The sequence below is a fragment of a genome, unplaced genomic scaffold (genome assembly GCF_019419815.1).
Source record: "Pyrus x bretschneideri cultivar Hongxiangsu unplaced genomic scaffold, Pyrus_bretschneideri_v1 Contig43, whole genome shotgun sequence".
Classification (NCBI taxonomy): Eukaryota; Viridiplantae; Streptophyta; class Magnoliopsida; order Rosales; family Rosaceae; genus Pyrus; species Pyrus x bretschneideri.
Window position 1 is genome coordinate 2420336 of NW_025999757.1, and position 23264 is coordinate 2443599.

General features: G+C 38.9%; 1 protein-coding gene and 2 long non-coding RNA genes across 4 annotated transcripts; all 3 read right to left on the reverse strand.

The window, feature by feature from the left end:
* Positions 1-15343: 15343 nt before the first annotated feature.
* On the reverse strand, positions 15344-16025 carry LOC125469443. Of its 2 annotated transcripts, XR_007251745.1 has the most exons (3): positions 15795-16025; positions 15557-15713; positions 15344-15433 (listed from the first exon to the last, which is right to left on the reverse strand). It is a non-coding gene; the product is annotated as an uncharacterized LOC125469443 (long non-coding RNA). The 2 variants fall into 2 exon arrangements; XR_007251744.1 differs by having other exon boundaries at positions 15344-15713.
* Positions 16026-19267: 3242 nt separating this feature from the next.
* On the reverse strand, positions 19268-20729 carry LOC125469519. Its single transcript, XR_007251804.1, has 2 exons — positions 19851-20729; positions 19268-19709 (listed from the first exon to the last, which is right to left on the reverse strand). It is a non-coding gene; the product is annotated as an uncharacterized LOC125469519 (long non-coding RNA).
* A 599-nt stretch (positions 20730-21328) lies between these two features.
* LOC103935962 (cyclin-U2-1) lies at positions 21329-22484 on the reverse strand. Its single transcript, XM_009345799.2, has 2 exons — positions 21860-22484; positions 21329-21743 (listed from the first exon to the last, which is right to left on the reverse strand). Exons 1-2 carry the CDS (start codon positions 22285-22287, stop codon positions 21479-21481), a joined length of 693 nt encoding a protein of 230 aa, XP_009344074.2. The 5' UTR covers positions 22288-22484; the 3' UTR covers positions 21329-21478.
* Positions 22485-23264: the final 780 nt, after the last annotated feature.

The window sequence follows — 23264 nt, forward strand, 5'->3', positions numbered from 1 at the left end:
GAATGCAGCCAATTCATGCTGCCAACACAGACCGTAGGGTGCTTGCCTTCTTACATGCTGCCAACACAGCAAATGTCTCTGCATGTATAGCCCAGACTTCTAATTGGGGCCAACGATCTCAAAGCTTTCATGCGCTGGCCAAGAACTCCAATTCAGAGTCTTCTTAACCGAACCCATTAAATGGCCTTTCTGCAAAGGAGCTTCAACAACTTGCCCATGCTATATCTATAATGAATGCAAACCATGTCTTTAGTAATAACAATTCTTATGCAAGTGCTTCAGGTCTGTCATCTTCTACAGATGTCTAAATTAATTCTGCCTTCATTAAACCTTGCATTTTGGATAACGGAGCCATTGACCACATCACTTCTAATTCTACACTTTTCACTAAGACAGAATCTTGCCCAGTACCCATTGTTAATTTACCCACTGGATCCACAGCCCCAATCACTTCCACTGGCACCGTATCTTTCAACTCAGATATCACCTTAGACAAAGTTTTATGTGTTCCTTCTTTCCGATTTAATCTCATGTCTGCCAGTAAAGCCACTGATTCTTTAAACTATTGTATCCTTTTGTTTCCTACTTACTGTGTCTTGCAGGACTTGGCTACGAGGAAGATGATTGGTTCGGGTAAACAATGTGGTGGTCTCTATTATATGTCTCCGTTATAGAGAACACCTGTCTCAAATCAAGTTTCACACCCTACCAATTTGTGGCATATGTGACTTGGTCATCCTTTGCCTTCTTGTCTCAAATTGATGACTCCATTCCTAACTTCCAAAAATATTTCTTTTGATGTTAATTGCAGTATTTGTCGTATGGCCAAACAAACAAGACTTCCATTTCCTGTAAGTTCTATATCAACACTTGCTCCACTCAACTTGTCACATTGTGATATTTGGGGTCCACACAAAGTTCCCACACATTCAGGGGCACGTTTCTTTCTTACCATTGTGGATGATTTCACAAGATGCACATAGGTATTGTTGATGCAACATAAGTTTGAAACTCAACATCTTTTAAAATCTTTTGTTGTTTTTGCTCATAATCAATTTCATGCCAAAATTAAAACCATCAGAGTTGACAATGGGTCTAAGTTTTTTTCCATGAGAGATTTTTTTTTTCAAACTAATAGAATTGAATATCAATGCACATGTGTTTGCACTTCACAACAAAATGGAGTTGCCGAATGCAAACATCGTCATATTCTCACCGTAACACGAGCCTTATTGTTCTGATCTCACTTACCTTTTTCTTTCTGGGGAGAATGTTTCTTAACCATTGTCTACCTAATTAACCGCCTACCATCACCATTTTTATCCACCAGGTCACCTTTTGAGTTGTTATATAATCGGCCACCATCCTTTGATCACCTGAAAGTATTTAGTTGTTTATGTTATGCAATTGTTGTTCATCTTACTCAAAAAATTAATCCCTATGCCAAACGCTGCATCTTTGTTGGATACCCCACTGGTGAAAAAGGCTACAAACTTTACGATTTGGAGACCTACAAGTTTTTTGTAAGTCGTGATGTCAAATTTTGTGAAACCATTTTCCCTTTCTCATCTATTTCTACACCACCCAATCCCAATTTTGTGTTCCCCTCATCATTTCCTCACATCACTGACAATGGGCCATCCTCATATCCTTTTCCCACTATCAATCAACCAACCCACTTGCCAAATTCAACAGAGCATTCACCTAACTTAAACCCACATATGCCTAACACACACGACCATGTGTCTGACCCATCAGTTAACCTTACCCCACATGCTAGCTCATTACTCCAAGCACCACATAATCATATCCTACCTACCTTACCAGATAATTCCATTATCCCTAACTCACCAAATAATCCCAACATACCTACGTTAACCCCTCACAATTCACCCATGTCCCCCCTCCTCTCTCCACCCCCCTCCCCAAATCCACTTCTTCTGCACCCTCTGACATCCCCTTAAACTTGGTCAACTTAACTCCTTTCCATTCATCATTTTCCGAGCCCACACTTTAACCCACACAATCTATACCACCTCCATGTCAGTCCCTTCATCCCAAACACCCCCTGGCATGGCATAATGACTACCACATGTCCAACCAAGTCAATCATTCTACCTTAACGCCTCGTTCTTCAGGTACTCGATATCCCTTTCTCATTTTATTTCTTACTCTCACTTTCTTCTACCCATTATGCTTTTCTAGCTAACATTATAAGTCCCACCGAGGCCACCTCATATGCTCAAACTATCCATGATCCAAATTTGTGATGCCATACATGCAGAATTAGAGGCCTTGTAGCAAAATAACACATGCAGTATAGTTCCTTTACTCATTGGTCATAAACTGATTGCATGCAAATGGGTCTACAAAATCAAATACAAGTCTGATGGCACCATTGAACGATACAAAGCTTGGCTAGTTGCTAAGGGCTACACTCAGGTTGAGGGCATTGATTACCAAGAGACCTTTTCCCCTACAGCAAAGCTCACCACTTTTTGATGTCTCATTACTGTTACTGCTGCCCGCAATTGGTTAATCCACCAGTTGGACGTCCAAAATGCTTTCCTTCACGGAGATTTACACGAAGTAGTTTACATGGAGCCTCTTCTTGATCTTCGCTGACGGGGGGAAAACATTGTATGTTGGCTCAATAAATCCCTCTATGGGCTCAAATAAGCCTCTAGAAACTGGTTTTCCATTTTTTTCAGATACTGTACAAAAGGCTGGTTATCAACAATCAAGGGCTGATTATTCACTATTTACCAAGGTCGAAGGTAATTCATTTACTGCAATGCTTATATATGTTAACGACATACTTATCACAGGAAATGATCTTCAAGAAATGGAACCTCTCAAAAAGTTACTTCTCCAACGTTTTCGTATCAAAGATCTCGAAGATTTGAAATATTTTCTAGGCATTGAGTTCTCCCGTTCTAAGAAACGTATTTTCATGTCTCAGAGAAAATATGCACTAGATATTTTGCAAGACTCGGGACTTATAGGCGCACGCCTAGACAAATTTCCTATGGAGCAAAATTTGAAGCTTACTCCCACAGATGAAGCGTTGCTAAATGATCCAACTAAATACAGAAGATTGGTTGGCAGACTGATTTATCTTACCATCACAAGGCTTGATATAGCTTACTTTGTTCGAACATTGAGTGAGTTTGTTCATTAGCTTTGCAAACCACATTGGGATGTTGCTTTACGGATCCTCAAATACATCAAAGGTACTCCTGGTCAAGGTTTGTTTTTTCCTGCCTCGAACAATCTTGCCTTGAAAGCCTTTTATGATTTAGATTGGGAGGTTGTCGTGCCACTAGAAGGTCAGTTACTAGATATTGTGTACTTCTTGGAAACTCTCCCATCTCATGGAAGTATAAGAAACAAACCATTGTTTCTAGATCATCAGCAAAAGCCAAATATCAAGCTATGGCTAACACATGTTTGGAGCTCACTTGGCTACGCTATATATTACAGGATTTAAAAGTCCCACAAAGGGCTCTAACATCATTGTTTTGTGATAATCAGGCAACTTTGCATATTGCAGCAAATCCAGTTTTCCATGAGCGTACGAAGCACATTCAAATAGATTGTCACATAGTTCGAGAAAAATTGCAAGTTGGAATGATTAGTCCTTCATATGTACCAACACACTTCCAGTTGGCAGATGTATTCACAAAAGCCTTGGGGAAAGATCAATTTGTGACACTATGTGACAAGTTGGGACTTCATGACATTCACTCTTCAACATGAGAGGAACTGTTAAGAATTATCTTTGTAATATATTTGTAATATTTACTATCTTGAATTATGTGGAGCCAAAAATAATCAAAAGGCAACATGTGGATTTTTGGGCAAAAAGGACAAAATTACCCTTAAGGAGCACCGGAATTCCTACGGGAGAGCAGTGGACAAACATATCACAATCAAGTCAAAAGTACCCAAAATAGGTAACAAATTCAAAGTTATTTCATCCATCCTTATCCTAAGTCCACACTTTTGCAAAACTCCAAAAATTCTCTAAACAATTTTCTCTCTAAATTCTAACTTTGGCATCAAAGGTTCTTCGGCCAAAGCCTTCCCGATTCATCATGGGCTCATGAGGCTCTTGGCCTTGACCCTAAGGTGTTAATTGTTTTGTAGGTGCAATTTTGTCCAAGAAGAAGGAGGCAGAAATTTGCATCCATAAATTGGTGCTTTCATTGAAAGTTGAGTCCCACACTCGTAGAGGACTCTCGCATCCAAGGTTTTCTATTTTCTTGTCCATTTATAGATTTTTTGTATGTTCTTATTATTAGAATTTTTTATTTGCAAAAATTCTTTGATAAAACGTAAAAGAGAAGTACAATGGCTAGAAATTTAGAAAATTAAACAAATGAAAATTTCAACATTCAAGAGATGGGACCACGGCGATCCACGAGGTTAAATGTGATCATAGGTGAAGCGGCACCACCTTTACGGGGCTCCCCCATGGCAACCACCGCGGTAGCCACCACAACCACCATCCGTGGCGAGGTCCATGGCACCATCACCATGGCCCGAGCCGTGCCATCTAAGCAAGACTAAGCTGTGCCATTCAAGGCCAACGGCACCAAAACCATAACCCAAGGCATGTCACTCCAAGCCCAATGTGAGCCCAATGCGTTACCAAGTCTAGCCCTAGCCTCGCACCCATATGTACCACACACCGAGCAGCCCACTTCTGTGGCCCAGCCTACTCCTGCCCAGCAGCCTACTTCCGTGGCCTAACCTGCTTCCGCGGCCCAGTCTGATTCCATGGCCCTCCAAGTAACCCAAATCGATCCAAGATTAGTTCAACTATCCTAGATCCAAATTTCCGGATCGATGATCGAACTAGGAGCATTTTCACCACATTTTTTTGCAGATTTGACATTTTCCAACTCAAATCTTGCGCCCAAAGTCTACCACACTTCCACTACTCAAGGAGATGCATTCCTTCCAAGCTATTCCAACCCAAATGGAGAACAACACTTGTCTCGACAAGTCATAGAGTTGACGAGCGTCATCGCACAGCAAACGACCTTGGTGAACCAACTCTTACAGCGCACCGAGATGCAACGTGCCCCAGACGAGGTGTCTCAAAGTAGAACAAGGGCGGACAAAGAACCTCTCCAGTAGTGTCCTGGCAAGCAGCCACTCGACCGGCCACAAACCGAGCATTTAGGCAGTGTACACCCCCGATTAGGCCCCCAAGATAGCATATACCCCCGTCTTAGCGCCCGGAGGAGCGTACACTCTTGACTAGGCCTACGAACGAGTGTACATTCATGATTAGGGTCACACTTTGATAGTCAACATGAGCAACTTTCGAGGCAAAGTGTTCATTCACGGCTAAGCCCGCAATGAGCATCTTTCATCTTACATCGGAGTAGACAGCACGACGGACGGAGAAAAACAATTACTTAATCTGGCTCAAGCTCAACCAGCAGCCTACGAAGAACTTACTCGCCTACTAAGAACGCACCACACGGACCGCATCCACGGCATAGACTAGCCATATGGAAGAGCAGCCTAGACAAGCAAGTCACGGCTAGGGGCAGCCGAGAGCTCCGTTACCCCAACAAAGGCAAATTCAGGAAGAAGTAGAGAGACTCATGACTAAGCGATTGCGTAATTTTCAACGTAATGAGCTTGCTGACGAGGCACTATGATGGAACATGACCAACATAAACAGGTCACCCTTCACAGATGCGATCGAGCAGGCAAAGCTTTCACACGGGTTCAGCATGCCACATTTCATATATTTCAAAGGGGATGAAGACCCGGAAAGACACTTAAAGCATTACCGAAGCGTAATGATCCTTTATTGAAACAACGACAATCTTATGTGTAAGATATTCGCCATCACTCTACAAGGCAAAGCGTAAGATTGGTTTTACACCCTGCCACCATAATCTCTCCAGCGTTTCAACGAACTTTCTTTGGTTTTTACCAAAGAATATTCATCCTATCGCTTGATCAAAAAAAAGTTCGACCATTTGTTCGTCAAGAAGAACCCAAAAGAATTGCTTCGTGACTTTGTGAAAAGGTTCAAAGCAGAAAATGCAAGGATAGTCGGATGCAACGACTTGATAGCTAGAGCAGCCTTTCAAAAATGACTTCTAGCAGACCACCCGCTATTCTGAAAATTGATCATGAAAGAAGATCTAACTCTAGTAAACACTTTCGCTCTGGTAGAGAAGCATGCACTTTGGGATGAGGCTTGCCAATGCACATTCAAGAACTTGAAGAAGTACCCGACATCACTTCCCTACTATCCAAACCAGAAGTAGATGAGGACTTATTCAAATGTTTGATTGTATCTGAAGCAGTAATAAGCTCTACCATCATACGAGAAGAGTTGGGGGCCCAACTACCTTAATTCGACAGTTCAAAAGCTTTCATCAATTCTAACAAAAATTCAAAAACTAACTTTGGCAATAGTTGTTGCAACCCGAAAGCTCAAGTTTTACCTTCAAAAGCACGTAGTCATCCTCATGATGCATTATTCCGCCCAATCCAGACGGGCAACGATAAAGGCGTACACCCTGGCGGATGCAAAGTTTTCTGACGAACACAACAACTAGGCCCAAAAGACACTCCAAGGGCAGACGAACACTGGAAGGACATACTTTTGTCCTCGTCGCCCCAAAAGATTCTACATAAGAGCAATATGTACCGGCAATTGAGCACTACCTCCTGCTGCGAGTTACATGGCCCTAGCCGACCTTTGCTCCATAATTTAGCTCTAGAATGGTCTAATACAGACAATTGAACATCTCTTGTTACGTGTAATATGGCCCCAGCTCCACGACTCCCTACCATGCATTCACAATGCAATAGAGCGGCCCAACAACACCCCGAAGGTAGCTGAGCATGCCCTAGCCACGCCTGCTCTACCCAATAGAGACTTCTGGCATTTGTATGTCGACGACTCATCCAACTACAATGGTTCGAGAGTAGGCGTAGTCCTTGTCACTCCAACCGATTCGATACCCGAACAGGCGATCACTCTAAGCTTCAAAGTACCCAACAACGAAACAGAGTACAATACCTTATTAGCAGGCCTTCAAATGGCAAAAGACTTGACGGCAGACAACGCTCACATAGATGTACTAGCCGGCCTAGGCTTTGCCCTCGACCACCAACTCAAACGCTCTATCCCGGAGGAATATCTAGACAAGCCAAGCATAGAGGCAAAGCCAGTAGCCTAGGTGTCACAGGTTAGTACAACTCCGAACTGGCAAGATTCCATTGTAGACTACCTGGTCAATGGCACATTCCTTACGAAAAGATTGGAGTCTAGGAAGCTCGAAATCAAGGCAGCACACTACTACAAGTGCAACGGCATTCTCATCCGAAGATCTTACACTGGAGTACATCTCCGCTATCTAATGCCTCCTGATGACTTGAAGGTTCTAAGCTCAATCCACGAAGGTGTTTATGGAAATCACTCCGGAGGTCGATCCTTAACACAAAAGGCTCTTAACACAGGCTACTATTGGCCTACCACGCACCAAGATGCTAAAAAGTTAGTACAAAAGTGTGACCACTGCCAACGCTACAAGCCTATACCAGCACTGCCCTCCAGTGAGCTGCACCCGCATACGAGTCATTGGCCATTTAAGCAGTGGGCAATCGACCTGGTAGGACTTATGCCGCCTGCTACTGGGGGTAAAGGAATGATAATCGTGGCAACCGACTACTTCACCAAATGGGTAGAAGCAGAGCCCAAGAGGACCACGACTCAAACGGACATAGAGCACTTCATATGGGGGAACATCATATGCCAATTTGGCATCCTTCAGTCCATCATCACTGACAACGGCCCGCAATTCATGAGCAAAGATATGGTGAAGTTCTTCCAAAAGTATGGCATCAAGCAGCATATGTCCATGCCGAGATATCCTCAAGGTAATAGATGGGCCGAAGCATTCAACAAGATGATCCTCGACTGCCCTAAGAAATCCTTCACCAACAAAAAGGGAAAATGGCCAGACGAACTCCCCGGATGTCTATGGGTTTATCCCACCACCAAAACCGAGCAACCGGTGAAACTCCTTTCTCTTTGGCATTTGGCTCAGAAGCAACCATTCATCCCAATGTCATCAAGCCAAGTATCATCGCTCTACTACTAAGCATTGAGCAGAACAGTAAAGAGATGGCCACAAGCTAAGATCAAGCAGAGGAGAAGCACGAGCAGACTATCATCTGCATCGCAGCCTACCAGCAGCAGCTCATATTCAACTACAACAAAAGGGCCAAAATCCGAAAGTTCCAGCCCAAAGATCTAGTCCTAAGAAAAGTCTTCATCATTGCCCACAAAGAATGCTCTAAAAAGATAGATTTCATCTAGGAAGGTCCGTACAAGATCAGCAGAGTAAGCGGCAAGAGTAATTACACCCTCGTCACCATGAAATGACAAAAGATCGAAAAGCAGTGAAGCGCCTACAATCTAAGGAAGTACCATGTGTGACATGCCGCTACATCAAAGCCCAAAAACTCAAGCAGCTCGTTGGACACCACCTCACAAGCTGAGGATTATCCAGTTGTTATGCAGTTTTTACCTTACATCTAAGTTCTCGTTCATTTCACTCATTTTTCAATGAAGCTTATAACAATTGATCATTCCTACACTTCAAAAAAAGACCGTGCCCTTCTTAAAGACTCATTGCAGGAATTGCACCCCCTTCCCCAAAGGACCAACCATGCTCTCCAGTGCGAGAGGGTAAACCAATTCCTCGACACCCACATGGGTTAGCTCTCCAAGACGTGAGGATAAACTCTACACTTCGAATCTTTAGACGTGGATGAGCCTGGCTACCCTAGTATAACTAGATACATGATGGCTTACGCCAGGATTCCTAGAAGTAGCCACAATGGTCTTTTTCAAGGCTTAGCTAACCGTGGGGAACCGAGCCCTAGAGACGGAGGGGGCACATTACGCAGTACATCCAATGAACGGCTGTCCTGGAACCCTAAAACTGCTACCAAGTGCACTAAGGTAGCCTACGGTTTCCAGAAGACTACCTATGGCTTACCCTTCGAGTAGTAATGCCATGCTAGACTTATACAACCGCACATTCTTGTGAAAGGTTAAACAAGCTAGCGTGCATATACAAAGCTTTATCCACTACCGACATGCTACGTAGTAGATAAGCTTTACCTCTAGCAAGTACGGAACAACTTAAACCAAGTCCTAAAACATTGTGATTCTTGCTACGTAATTTACAGAATTGGAGAAAGCCAAGGTTAACAGCTTAGTGGTTACGCAGACTTGTCTGCTTCTGTAAGTAAAGCATCTGGCTACCAACCCTATGGCTAACAACTTTACAAAGCTCTACACCAACACCTACGGCTGCATAGGTTACGCAGGCCTGTCTGCTTATAGAAAAGTAGCACGCTTGCCACTGGTCTATAAAGTATAAAGGTTAGGGCATGAACAAAAGAAGCAAAAATGAAGAAAAGCGAAGGAAGCATGTTTATAAACAACTTGCAAAGGCCGAATGAGTTTAAGAAAAACAAGAGCTATAAGAAAAAACAAAGAAAATCCAAAAGGCTACATAGAAGACTGCACTTCAGCAGCTTGGACATCTCACGACTACTAGGTCACCACACCTTTAGCAGCAGCGACGCTCTTAGCAGTGGCATCATCTAGCGTTTCACCCCTGGCTGCCCTAGCCTGGGCACTAACTTCTTCAACTACTTCACCAATGAAAGCCTCAAAAGTAAAAGCAAGTAAATTTTCTGGAGAAATAGAGAATCTCTTGAAACCTCAAGCCCATTCTTCTCACCCTTTAGCTGCTCATTCTCCTCGAGCAAACCAACACGAACACGCTGTAGCTCATTCACTTCCTTCTTCAGACTTTCATTGATCTTTAGTACATCTTGAAGTTCCAACACTTGGGGTTCAAGCCTATCGACAATTCTCTTGAAGTTGATCACTTAATTATAAGCAACAATAAACTCTTTATCCTTTGCATAAGCAGCGAAACAAAGCTCAGAAACTGCAAACTCAAGATCTTGAATCTAAGGTATGTAGCATCCAATATCCTTCTCTGCACTTTCATACTTAACTTGGATCGCGTCAAGCCTAGTTTTCAAGTCAATGATCTCTTAGCGAGCGGTCTCAAGTTGTAGAGAAGTGGGGGCAAAAATATTAAACCCCTTCAAAAACGAGCTCAAAGTCCAACCTCTTCATCTCTTCGGTCGTGGAATAAACTTTAGCTACCATAGTCTTCACCACCTCCTTGGCAGCCTTGCTATATATGCATTATAACAAGCAGAGTAGTCTTTTTATATTGGGTCGTATGTTTCACAAAGGAACTTGGGCAAACAAACATTTCTAATGCCATTGACAAATTTGGCACAAGCATCTATGTCTTCAAGCAGATCTGGTTTCAAGAGCACACAAATCTCAGCAGCTTCCCCAGAAGCAAGCATAATGGATTTCTCACAGCTACCCACGCAAGCAGTCTTCTCCTTCCCAGCAGGCGAATTAATCTCAGCAGCAAAGAGAATGGGCCTTAACGCCATTTTAGCAGCAGAGTCCACCTTACCATTCTTCATAATAGCAAGCATTTCTGAATGAGAACCGGATTTAGCTCCCAACGGACATCTTGGCACAGACTTCGGCACTGGGGGCATGACAAGACCTTTACACTGAGCAATACTATCAGCAATCAAATTAGCCATTCTCGATATAGCTGGCACCATAGGCTCAAATCTAGCGGCCTCATTTGTCTTCCCATTGGGAGAAGTCATGTCAATCACAAGCCTCTCGACAACAGGCAGACCCTCATGAACAGCGAAGGAAGTCTTCAGTTTTTTCTTAACCAGCATCTCTTGAGCAAACAGGGAAGATCTTTTCTTTACACCTTCATTCACAGTAGGCTCCATGACAGCGATCAGACGAGCCAAAGTATCCGCCTTGATCCTCTTTACCTTCTATCTCGGAAGCAACCTACATTTCTTTCGACGAAGAAAACTAAGCAACCAACGCTATTCACGGTACTCAGGAAGGGAACTCAACCCATACTGGTTTTTTCCTCATTTTTTCTCTCAGACCAGCAGGCAGGAGGTCTGCATACCCAGCATTCCAGCAGCCCATGAGGCCATTGACCTCCTCATCTCTCTCAATCGCCAGCCTAGCCCCCGTCAAGTCTAAGAGCCCAAAGGACATAAACCATGTGGCTCGCCTAACACTGCACCTCAGCACCTCAATCCGCGCAAGCTACCCTTGGCTCTAGCCAAGCCAAGCAGCCCAAGCAATGGTCCCTGCCACAACACATTCTTGGCCCATGCCGAGCCGGCTCCTGGCTTTTGCCAGCCGACGTGCCGTACCACCCCGACAGCTGCCCCATGACAACACTATCCAAGAAGAAGACAAGGAAAATTAATTTTTTCTTACCTCGATGCGGCGTGGAGAAGACGAAGAAAGCAACGAAAGATGATCCTTTGCATGGGCAAGATGTAGAAGATTGCTAGAGGAGGGGGAACAAATATCCTCTAAGCTCTCTCTCTCTCTCTCTCTCTCTCTCTCTCTTGTAGGGTATAATAAATTGTTCTCCAAAGTTGATTTGATAACCCACTTAAGGTGGACTTAAATAGGCTTTGAGAGAAATTTATTTCCCTTTCCTAGAAGGATCTAATTTCCTATTAAAGAGAGAATCAACATCAAAATAGGAAACAATCCTACGTTTCCTAAAGCAAGAAAATCTCTACACCTGCTGCCCTTTCCTACGAGCAGCCCAACAAGGTAATTATTTCATAACCTTCAAAACATTTCATATAAATTGAGTTAATTGGCTAATCAATGGATTTATTCCTAATTAATCCATTAATTACCAATTAAATCACCCATTTCACACAAAAATACCCCAAAGGGCCGACCTTTACTCAAGAGGGGGACCGGCCATGTACTATATATTCAACCTCATTTCCTCTAAAAACCTAAGTCCACACTCTTGCAAAACTCCAAAAACTCTCTAAACACTTTTCTCTCTAAATTCTAACTTTGGCATCGGAGGTTCTTCGGCCAAAGCCCCCCCCATTCATCATGGGCGCGTGAGGCTCTTGGCCTTGACCCTAAGGTGTTAATTGTTTTGTAGGTGCAATTTTGTCCAAGAAGAAGGAGGCGGAAATTTGCACCCACAATTTAGTTTAGATCAAATCCCACCAAAGGTGGATCACGAATTTCTAGCCTTAGAAATAGGTGTAATTGAGTCTTGTATTTGTATAAATACCTTGTATTGTTGACAATGAGAGCAATTAGAAAATCATTCACCCAATTGCTTATTATTCAAACCCTAGTCAATTCGCCCTTCAATCTTCCTTTGGTTTCTGAAGACGTTGCAAAGGTGTGATTTGTGTGACAGCCATTTAGGGGTTTCAATTATTTGTAATTTGTGCCTATTACCTCCAGATCAAGCAATTGATCACTGGAGCATTTGTACCCAACTAGCATCCATGTAAGTGGCTGATTAGCAATGAAATTCTATCGTTTCCTTAAAAAAAAAAAAAAAAAAAAAAAACACAAAAAAAAGGTAAATGATCGTGGACTTGGAGGCATAGACCAAATTAACATCTGATTTTGTGTCTATTTAACCAAATACAATATGTCTATATGAACATAAAAGAGATTCCCCTGTCATTGACGATAATTTGTTTATACTATAGTATCGTTTACGATTAAACATATATATTGTTTATTCAAGATTACCGAAAATAAGTTCAAACTTCTCTTCCATTTTGAATGGTTGGAAATAGAAAGAATAACCTAAACGAGAAGATTTGTTCAATTATTAATTAAATTTTAACGTGAATTAAAAATAAGGGTGGTGCTACATACATTACATTTTCTTGAATTTATTAATGAAACAATATCCATGATTAAAATGTGAGTCTACAACATAATAAAAGAGAAGACCCACGTACGATGCTGATTATGTGTATATTTTTGTTGGATATTTGAGAACATGATAGGGGTGAGCAATGTTGCTTTCTCTTGGGATAGGTGGATCTAGTAATATATATTGATGTTTTCACATTCCTACCTGCTTTGTAACATGGACAACCAGTTCTTGTAATATACTAAACAATTTGATCAAGGAACCTAATTAATGTGAAAGCAGTACTAAAAGGATCCAAGAAATTAAGTGAAACTAAGGATCTGAGAAATATGAATCAGGCAAGTGAAATTAGATTGCCTTATATATGTTAGCAAGGAAAGTACATATATAGCAGGCACAAATTATAACTCTCGGTACCGGATGAGAGAGAGTGTGTGTTATTTGAGAATTAGATTAGTCACTGATTGTATATTGGAAATTAGGTGAACATATATAGAGGGGACACTGCGAGCCATTCCTAACATAATCTCATTATATAAATATCATAATCTGACTCATTCATTCTCTTTATCATTGTGTAAAGATTATCTCTAATAAGTTTCATTTGATTTGAAGATCATTCAGATGGTTAATCGTTAAGATATTGTTTGTTATTGTAATCATCGATTTGTTCGACACATATGGATTGCTAAATGGTTTGTAAATTAAATAAATTTTCTAAAAATAATTTTTAAATGATAAAAAAAATGAACTGTTGGAATTATTACATAGGTGCAGTGAAGCGTTTTAATATAAGGTTGTAGCCGATTACTTGTAGGTATTACTTGTAGAGTGGGAGACAGTTTTTGTTGTGTTATGAGCTTATGATAATGTTAGTGCAGTGAGGATTTTAAAGTGTATTTGGTCATTCAGAAAAGGGGTGGTAAACAATGGTGCTGCAAACTTCTGATTCATATTATTATAGCTTTTATTTTATTTACCAACTAGTTTATTATTTTACGAAAGCTTAATCCTTCTTTCCTCTATCTTTATTTTTGTTTTTGAGGTTTGGATAGATGCACTAGCTGGAATTGGTCTGCATATGAAAAAGTTGACTATAAAATATATGAATATTTCAGCTTCTAGGAAATGAGGTATATACAAGTATCAACACCATGACTACCCTCAGATTTTTGTAGGACTCACCACCAACATATTATTTTGTATACTAATGGCCCCCGCGCACCAATATCATCAACAAAATGTTGAGGCAGTACTGGTCCTTATACCAACCATGGCATATCGATCTATTTTCGTAAGTATTTTATATAGTCAACTTGAGATAGTGGATCGATCATCCATAAACCCACCAAAATTAAAGAAACTTTTTATTTTTTTATTTTTTTTAATCATTATAAAGCGAACAGTTGTATGGTGTGCAGCTATTCATGTCTAGGATCACCCAGAAAAGGTCTAGAGCTTGAAAGTGTTCACAAGATGCTCCAGAGCCTTGCGGTAGCTGGGGCAGTAACTACTTAGTACTAGCATCTCTCTAATCTTACTAATGTAAATCTTAAACTACTTTTTTTATGCAGATATGGATGAGTCTAATTGGCCAAATGCAGTATCCGACACCCATTGCGCTCGAATCAATTATGTTTCCTCATAGATTAGAGTATTTCATAACATCATCTTGTTTGAAAAAAACTACCAATTTTTAATATATTATTCAACATTTGTTGTCTATGGAATTTGAACTCAGTGCATTGTCTAATAAAGTAAAAAATTGATGTTACTAAACTAAATGGTCATGAACTAAGTACTTAGTTGTCGCATATCTATTCAAAATAATTTATGTCTTAAAGATGGAATATCTTCTCCTTCACAGAATAGTTTCGAAGAAATCGTAAAAAGCTAATATCCAATCTAAAATGCTAGCTCAAGTCCATGTAGGATTCAAGACACAAATTTCACCATAAAAAAGTTATTAACGACTTCTAAATGTAGAAGGGGTAAAGAAGAATCACATGTTAAGAATTATTTCTAAATTGTTATTAGGCTTTACCTTTACTGAAAGGTCTCAGCGATGCGTAGTCAATATTGGGATTCAAGATTATTGTAAATTTTCTTTTGAAGATAAAATCTCTATATTCTTATAGCACTCATTCTCTTCAAACGTGTCATCATCATTCGAAAATACTGTTGAACGAAAAAGGGAAAGAGGCGCACACTACTACAAAACCATTTATTAGTATCGCTATGATAAACTCTAAAACCGACAGAACTTCTAAAATCGACAAAACTTGTGTCAGATATAACCGACAGAGTATATATTATAATGAATAAATAAGAACATTCTCTGTCGGATAAAACCGACAGAAATTACTCTAAAACCGACATAAACTTGTGTCGGATATAACCGACAGAGAATTTATTAATAATGAATAAATAATAGTAAAACTGACAGCAAATATATTAATAATAAAAAAAATATAAAAAGCTATTTGGTTTCCAAGGGGGTTGATCAACTACATAATACCGTTGAAAACAGAGCAGATAGCATAACACCATTGAAACAAAATGACGAAATCAGCCATCTGCATGAAAATAGAGTTGTGTATCTGAATCGTGCACAAATCCATATCATTACCAAGTAACATATGCCTAATAAAATCAACAAACTACCCAATAATTTTTGTTACATTTAAATATTTTTTTACCTTGCAGTTGGGAGCGGCATGCTTTTCCAGTGCAGAAGCTTGGGACTTGTAGATGGAAACGTTCGTTGTCATGACATCTTTCCTTTCCATGCCTTCTTTCCTTGGGAAGCCACCGACCATCACGGCGATGTTGACAACAAGTGCCAATTACATCAAACTCCACCACAACATACACACATAAAAACACAGTTCCATATACAGATAACAAATCAGTCGAGTAATTCTATTCGATATTTACCTTTAAGCAGAGGGAAAGCGGCATCCATCAACTCCATCTTGACACCATTCAAAGCCTCAGCAGCCGGTGGAATATCGAGCAAGTGCAGAATCACTGGCTGATCCGCTCCGAGCATGATTCCCCTTGTGATCATTGGCACAAGCGCATATCCAATTTGTCCTTCAAATCCACAGTATAAACAGTTTCACACATCCCTCACTCAAAAATCATCCAAATTCACAACTCATCCAAAGGGGGGGAGAGGGGGGGGGGTGTGGTTTAATTAAGGGGGAAGAGAGAAGGCACCAGCACAAGGAAGAGTTGGAGGGGTTTTATTTTGGAAAATTTTCATTACGGTTGGTTAAAACCGACAAAAACATTTTTTAAAATATAAACCGATAGAAAATTTTCATTACTGTCGGTTATAACCGATAGAAAATAAATGGCGGAAAAAATCCCTCCAAAATTTTGTTACAATTTTAAAAAGTAAAATAATAATTGTTTGGTTTAATAAATAAATAAATAATATGTATTTAAATTGAATACGTTTTTAAAATTTAAATAAATAATTGTTTGGTTTAATAGATTATAACCCACGTAAAATATGCGATAAAGAAACAAAAAGATAATTGTACAATGAAAATGTCATCACACAAACTATATTTTGCCTAATCAATACTTGAAAAACATAAATAAAAATTTAGCACAAATTACTTTTCCCACTTCAAAATTTAGGCAAATTTAACGGAGATATGCATTCTACGAAACTAGTTTCAATGATCTAACCATCAAACTTGTTTGTAGATTCTACAAGATCCCATACGTAAAAAATCACAAAATAAAAAATAAAAAAAACAAAAATATTCAGAGATTAGGTAACGGAACAAAAGTTTTCAACGGTTATAAACGAAAAATCACAATTTAACGGTTATTTTAGCTCCGGTTTTGATGATTTTTTTACAGCTACACTCCTTGACTATATAAGAATGCAATGAACGAATTCTATCTTCAATTTAAAATATTACTAGTGAATATCACAAAATCTTATTTTATACTTAATGGAAGTATAATATTAACCCTAAGTGTTTGTTTAATCTACCGTTTTGATGCAATACGCATTCTAAGAAATGTTTTTTAACTATCCAACCTTCAAACTTGTTTGTACAGACTCTGAGATCGCATACGTAAAAATAAAAAACAAACATTCAGAGATTAGATAATAGAACAAAAGTTTTCGATGGTTATAAACAAAAAATCATAATTTAACGGTTATTTTAACTTCTATTTTGATGATTTTTTATAACTACACTCCTCGACCCTATAAGAATGCAATGAATGAATTCGATCATCAATTTAAAATATTTACACCATGTTTTTTTTTTCTTTTTTAACCAATATATAACATTTTAAATTTTACCACACAAACTAAAATATTTTTTTCTAACCAAGAAATCTGAATGAACAACAAATTGAAAAATATTTGGCATAAAAATAATAAAATAGTCAATTTATGTCGGTTATAACCGCCATAATACTAAAATAATAATGGCCAGAAACTAAAATAATAAAATAGTCAATTTCTGCTGGTCATAACCGCCATAATACTAAAATAATAACCGCCAGAAACTAAAATAATAAAATAGTCAATTTCTATCGGTTATAACCGCCACAATTAACTTAAAAACCGCCAGAATATGTTAAAAATATTTAAGAAAATGAATTCAAAAATACTGGTGGTTATAATAATTTTATGGAGGTTGCAACCAACACTAAATATCCACCAGGAATTTATGTCGGACATAACCGACAGGATTTCGTTGTTATCCGACACTAACTTAATAATGTGTCGGATATCTTTTATCCGACATAATGGCTTATTAAACCGCCACCATCATCTGACACCTAAAGCTAATATTGTAGTAGTGGCAAAAGTATGCCCGTAATATGTAAGGACGGTGAAATTTTTCAAGGAAAAACTTTGTCCATTTTAAAATTTTTTGAGCAACACATGCATTGAAATTAATATTAGAGGCGGAAATAATGCAAGCATAAAGTCAAAATAAATCTTTATCCATGAAAGTCATAAGCCTAGCTAGTGAGTATGAACCATGACCCAACACAAATTGACAGAGAGAAGAAGGATGAAGCTTTTTACTTTTAAAGCTCATGTCTGTTTTCACAAGGTTATCACTCAAGGGGGGGCCTTCAATTTCTCTGCTTGCTGCTTGGATTTTTACTCCATGGATGTTTTGAATGGGATGTTCAAGTTCCAAAAGGATGGAATCTCTATGTCTCCATACGAGGGTGAGATGTGAATAGGAGATGGATGATCTAGGAGACTATTTGGTGCTAGCTAAATCTCTTCCAAATGGCCGGCCTACTTGAGAGGAAAGGGAGAGCTGTTCCTCCAAATTCCTTCTCACAAAGTCCTAATGGTGTTAACGCCTTAGTTCCGCTTTTATATGCCTTTCTAATTTTAACGATCTCAACCATACTCAATTAAACTATTTAATTATGTTATATTTCTTCAATCTCATTCTTCTGATCCATTAGGTTCTAGTTAGTGAGGCAATAGGCGATTGTAACTCTTACTAATTGATTGTGAATTAAAACTTACTTTTAATTCTCCCTATAATGAAGATTAGTAATGGCTAATCTTCAAGTTCCCACAAACCATGAGTGACACCTATCAGTATGTCATGGCTACCCAAGCTTAGTAGAAGTGATGAAGAACCTATTCAATTACAATTGCAATGCAATACGGTCCTTCTCTAGCTAATTCAATACTCTTAATTACATTGTTTGGTTGGTAGTCATTCATGTCTACTATCCAATGTGATTATTTTATTTATAATTCATGTGAATATGATTTGGTACATTCTTTCTAAATAATATTCATGCATTTTGGCCAAAGACTTCTGAATCATAGCACATAGTATTCACCTTCTATGATCAAGGGTTAGAGATCCCTTGTTGTACATTCATATATATATATATATATATATATATATATATATATATATCTATGAGTAAATCAATGATCCAAACAATGCTAGAACATGCCCAAAATGGAGCATGGTCTTTGTTACATTGTTAAACGACCAAAGATGTCCCCAAAAGGCAATTGTGGTATCTCAGGTCAAATGATTACTGTGCATTATTGCAACTTATGATTTCTTACATGACATGTATATAAGAACTCTTTGTTAATCGTTATTCAAAGAACTCAATAACCTTTTGAGTACCCATGTGTTTGTCTTGATGTCTAACACTGATGACTTGAGACAAGTCATACTCACAATTGTGTTGAAATAATACATACTAGTGGCAAATTGTTAATACCCGATTGACAATCCTATGACTACGAACGTGTTAGGAATTAACATAAGAGAAATGTCTCATTGATCTAACTTCCTTAGATCCCTTGTCTCTTAGGTTAATTCCATTCCTTGGATTCTATTTTGATTATACATACGATATGTGAGAATAGTGAATAAGAATAAGCATTGCCTTCTGTTGAATTAACGAAGAGTTTAACAACATAAAACTAAAAGCAACCACATCAAATGAGTGACCTTCAAGGCATAAAAACAATTTTACGATGAAGTAAATAGTGTTTAAGTACTCTTTTGATCTTTGACTAACAATAAAAGTACTCTTTTGATCATTCTTTGCCTGTCTATAATGGTAGAAGATGCTCCTCCTACCAAGAACTTGGCCTCTCCACCACTGCAATTTGTTTTCTTTTTCTTCACTTTTTCCTCCTTAATTTTTGTCGTTTGTCGGTAATGATGCATCCTCCACCATAATCTTGATCCTTTGCAACTTTTTAATACGTTCAACATGCAGTTTAACGGATTCAAACCCAAGAGTAATGATCAAAGGAGAAGGTCAAGTCTTCATGTTTGTGCTTTACAAATGGCATCTCTTCCTTTCCTGTTACTTTGATTAGCCCACATGCGTGAAGAAACAAATTAAAATGAATAAGATTTTTGTGGAGTAATAGAGAAAGTGAGTATGTAGTTTTAAGAACTGGATGGTAGTTTCTTAATTACATCTTTTTGTCATGTTTGTTACCTTTTTCTTAACACACTTCCAAAGTAGCCGCCTTCATTTGTCTACTTGTTCACCTCACCAAATTAAAAGTAAAAAAGAACTAAGGAATCCTTTTATTTAACTTATCCAGCATCCCTAATGTTCCAAAACAACCTGGACGGCAGCAATTCCATAAGAGCACTTCCATCGGCGGTGGGATAGGCCAGCACACAGCCAAAAAAATGGCCCGACACCTAGGGAACTCCTTCCAGCCCAGCAGATTGCCTGCCACTTGGCCCAAGCTGGTCTCCAGGCTAGCCCAAAATTGACAAACCTTGGGACCAGCCCATCTGACGCTATGTTGACACCAGCGTGATGTCGACCACCTTTTTTATTTTTATTTTTTGCGCCAGAGAGGGAGTTGTTGTGGAGGCTGAGGAGCGGAGCTGGTCAAGGCAGGAGAGGGTGTCGAGAGGGAAGGAGCCACGGAGGGAGAAGGACGGGAGGACGAAGCGGACGATGAAGAGGTGTGGAGATGCAGAAATTAAAAATATTTGAAGGACATGAGGTGTGGATGTGTGGAGGTTTGGAGGCGGCGGTGAGAATGGAAGGGAAATGCAGGGGTGGAGATGCAGAAATTAAACCCCAAAGCTCAGCTGCTCAGCCTGCAGCACAAACTCTCAGCTCTCTCTCTCTCTCTCTCTCTCTCTTCTGGTTTTATTGGAGGAGGATGATGAGGATAACAATTTGGTTCGACGATGAAGAGGTGTGAGATGTAGAAATTAAAAATATTTGAAGGACATGAGGTGTGGAGGTGTGGAGGTTTGGAGGAGGCGGTGAGAATGGAAGGGAAGTGTAGGGGTGGAGATGCAGAAATTAAACCCCAAAGCTCAGCTGCTCAGCATGCGGCACAAACTCTCAGCTCTCTCTCTCTTTTGGTTTTATTGGAGGAGGACGATGAGGATAACAATTTGGTTCGCTCAGCGTGCATATTTTAATAATAATATTATTATTATTATTTTATTAAAAAGTCAGAAAATAAAAGTCATTTTATTATTTTATAATAAAAATTAATAAAATTGACTAGGCTATTTAGTTTTAGGGATGGAGATGCATTTGGCCTATTACTGTTCAATTGAGGTCTATTATTGTTCACTGAGTGGATAAATGCGCTGGGTGTTGGTGCATTTGTATTAGGGGTGGAACTGCTCTAAGACTAAGAGAGTGTCGTCTCCACAAAATTTTACAATGATGTGGAGTAATATGAGATATTCTAAAATTTTTTAACGAGTAATTCCTATTTTGTTGTATTTTTTAATAAAAATCTAACACTAAAAAATTCGAAATATCTTATATTATGTAGTAATCTCATCACCTCCATCTATTAATTAGATGTGTTTAATGGCCGCTGCACATTGTTTTTACCTGGAGAATTCAATCACTTTCATGGTCTTATTCTACTTTGATTTCACAGTTACCAATAATTAGGCCAATTTGGAAATTAAATATTGTACTTTTTCTTTACCTAAAAAATAGGACAACACTCTGTATTAGCTTCCCTGAACCACCCAAATGATACATTTTCACAAATATTATAAACCAATATTTACAGAAGAATGGTATAGGATAAAATCCCAATAAAAAGGGGAAAGAAATATCCCTCATTTGAACTACAGCAAAACACCAGCAAACTGATTGTATCTTCTCTCTTCGTTTTGCCTTCTTTTGATTTCTTCTGCACATCTCAATGTGCTCTCTATGTGGTACCCTCCTCCAATGCTAACTTCTCTTTCCAAGTGACAACAATAGCTCTCAAACACACTCACATTCACATGCAATTTGAACCCCATTAAGAACAAAAATTCAAGCTCCAACTTGTTCAATTCATTGGTTGTCAATCCCCCAACTCTTGCGAAGTATGAATTTCTGTAATTCCTGTCAAGAAAAAAAATGTATACTTCATATTAGAACTTTTGTTCACATATAAGCGATATTGTGAAAGAGATCAATCATAGGATCTCGGGAACTTAAGGAAGGGGAGAGAGACTTACATGTCTTCAACGTACTTGGAAGCCACCATTATAGTTGTGATGAGGAGCCTATGGACATTAGTGACATTGATCTTAAATGCAGGATTGTTCTGGCAAAACCGATCAATATACACATACGCAACAACATACACAGACGGCCCAGCTCTTGTGTACCTGAAAATCCTCTCTAAGTATGACTGAATTGTCAGGTCAGGAGTCTCATGACACTCAAAAATCCTAGTCTTTTTCATGTCCTTGGACATGTACCAAAGGCTGCTGCAATTCTTGGCAATCCTCTGGTTCCTTGCCATGTTTCTCTCAATCAGAGAAGCAAGAACATTAACCACTAGTGGGGTTTCTGAATCATCTTGGTATGAGTAAGAATACAAATCTGACCTTAGTTTTCTTGGAGAGATCATCAGAGAAGTTGATGCTGATGATGAAACCATATTTCTGTAAATTGTATGTGATCAAGAGAGAGAGAGAGAGAGAGAGAGAGAGAGAGGGCTTAAAATTTTGAGGTTTTTGTGGTGAGAGAGGTTTAGAGGGAAACAATATATATACAAGTAGGAAATGGAGACTAGAGTCAAGTGATATTGGTTCGAGACATTTGGAAGGTGGGTGGAAGCTAAAGATGAAATCAAACTACAAAATACGTGTGCCTCCAAATTGTAAAGTGAAAGTACAAACAAACAGCTCAGCTTTATCATTGTATATAAAACAAACAGCTCAGCCTAAAACAAACACGTACACTGTGTTATTTTACTTGTTTATTTATTCAGAAATACCCTGTTATGAATTATATAATATTCTCGCCGACAGTTGGTCGGAAGGACAAGAAGGGCATATGGGAAGAGAAGAGGAGAGGAGGAGCATTGATAGGTGGTAGGGTTTCGGGTTGGTGTTCTGGACCCATAGACCTAGACGGCATTTAAAGATTGACTTTTTCCTCGAGATTTGTGACATTGTACAAAATCCAAAGTGGCACTGTACTGGAGTACTGAGTAGTAGTAGTTCCACGTGCAATGAAGACCTTGACTCATCGGTGTCAACATACATCTTGGTTTTCAACTTGCAGAACGGGCAATATCTTTTCTGGATATTGAAAAGAAAAATGAAAACATTAATTTTAAAGAAAACTAATGAAAAGAGTTTGAAAATTTTGAGTTTTAACGATAAGGATAAAATAAAGAATAAATTAAATAGTAACATGATTGATTTTTTAGTGTAAAAATGTGATTTTTTGTTAAAATGAACAATACCGAGAGCTTTTCATTAAAGTTCCCTTAATTTTAAGGCATTAATGAGTGTAACAGAAATGAGAATACTTTGTTGAATGTGTGGAAACACGAGAAATAGTAAGATTAGAAACAAGAATATCCAAGATAAAGTAGAAGCGACCATATTTTAAGATAAGATGAAAGAA

What these genes read in the sequence shown, in the direction of transcription:
- LOC103935962 (XM_009345799.2), bottom strand. Translation starts at nt 22,287, where the DNA reads ATGGTTTCATCATCAGCATCAACTTCTCTGATGATCTCTCCAAGAAAA. An exon ending in TCCAAGTACGTTGAAGACAT is followed by an intron (nt 21,744 to 21,859) that starts GTAAGTCTCTCT and finishes TTTTCTTGACAG; the next exon opens with GAATTACAGAAATTCATACT.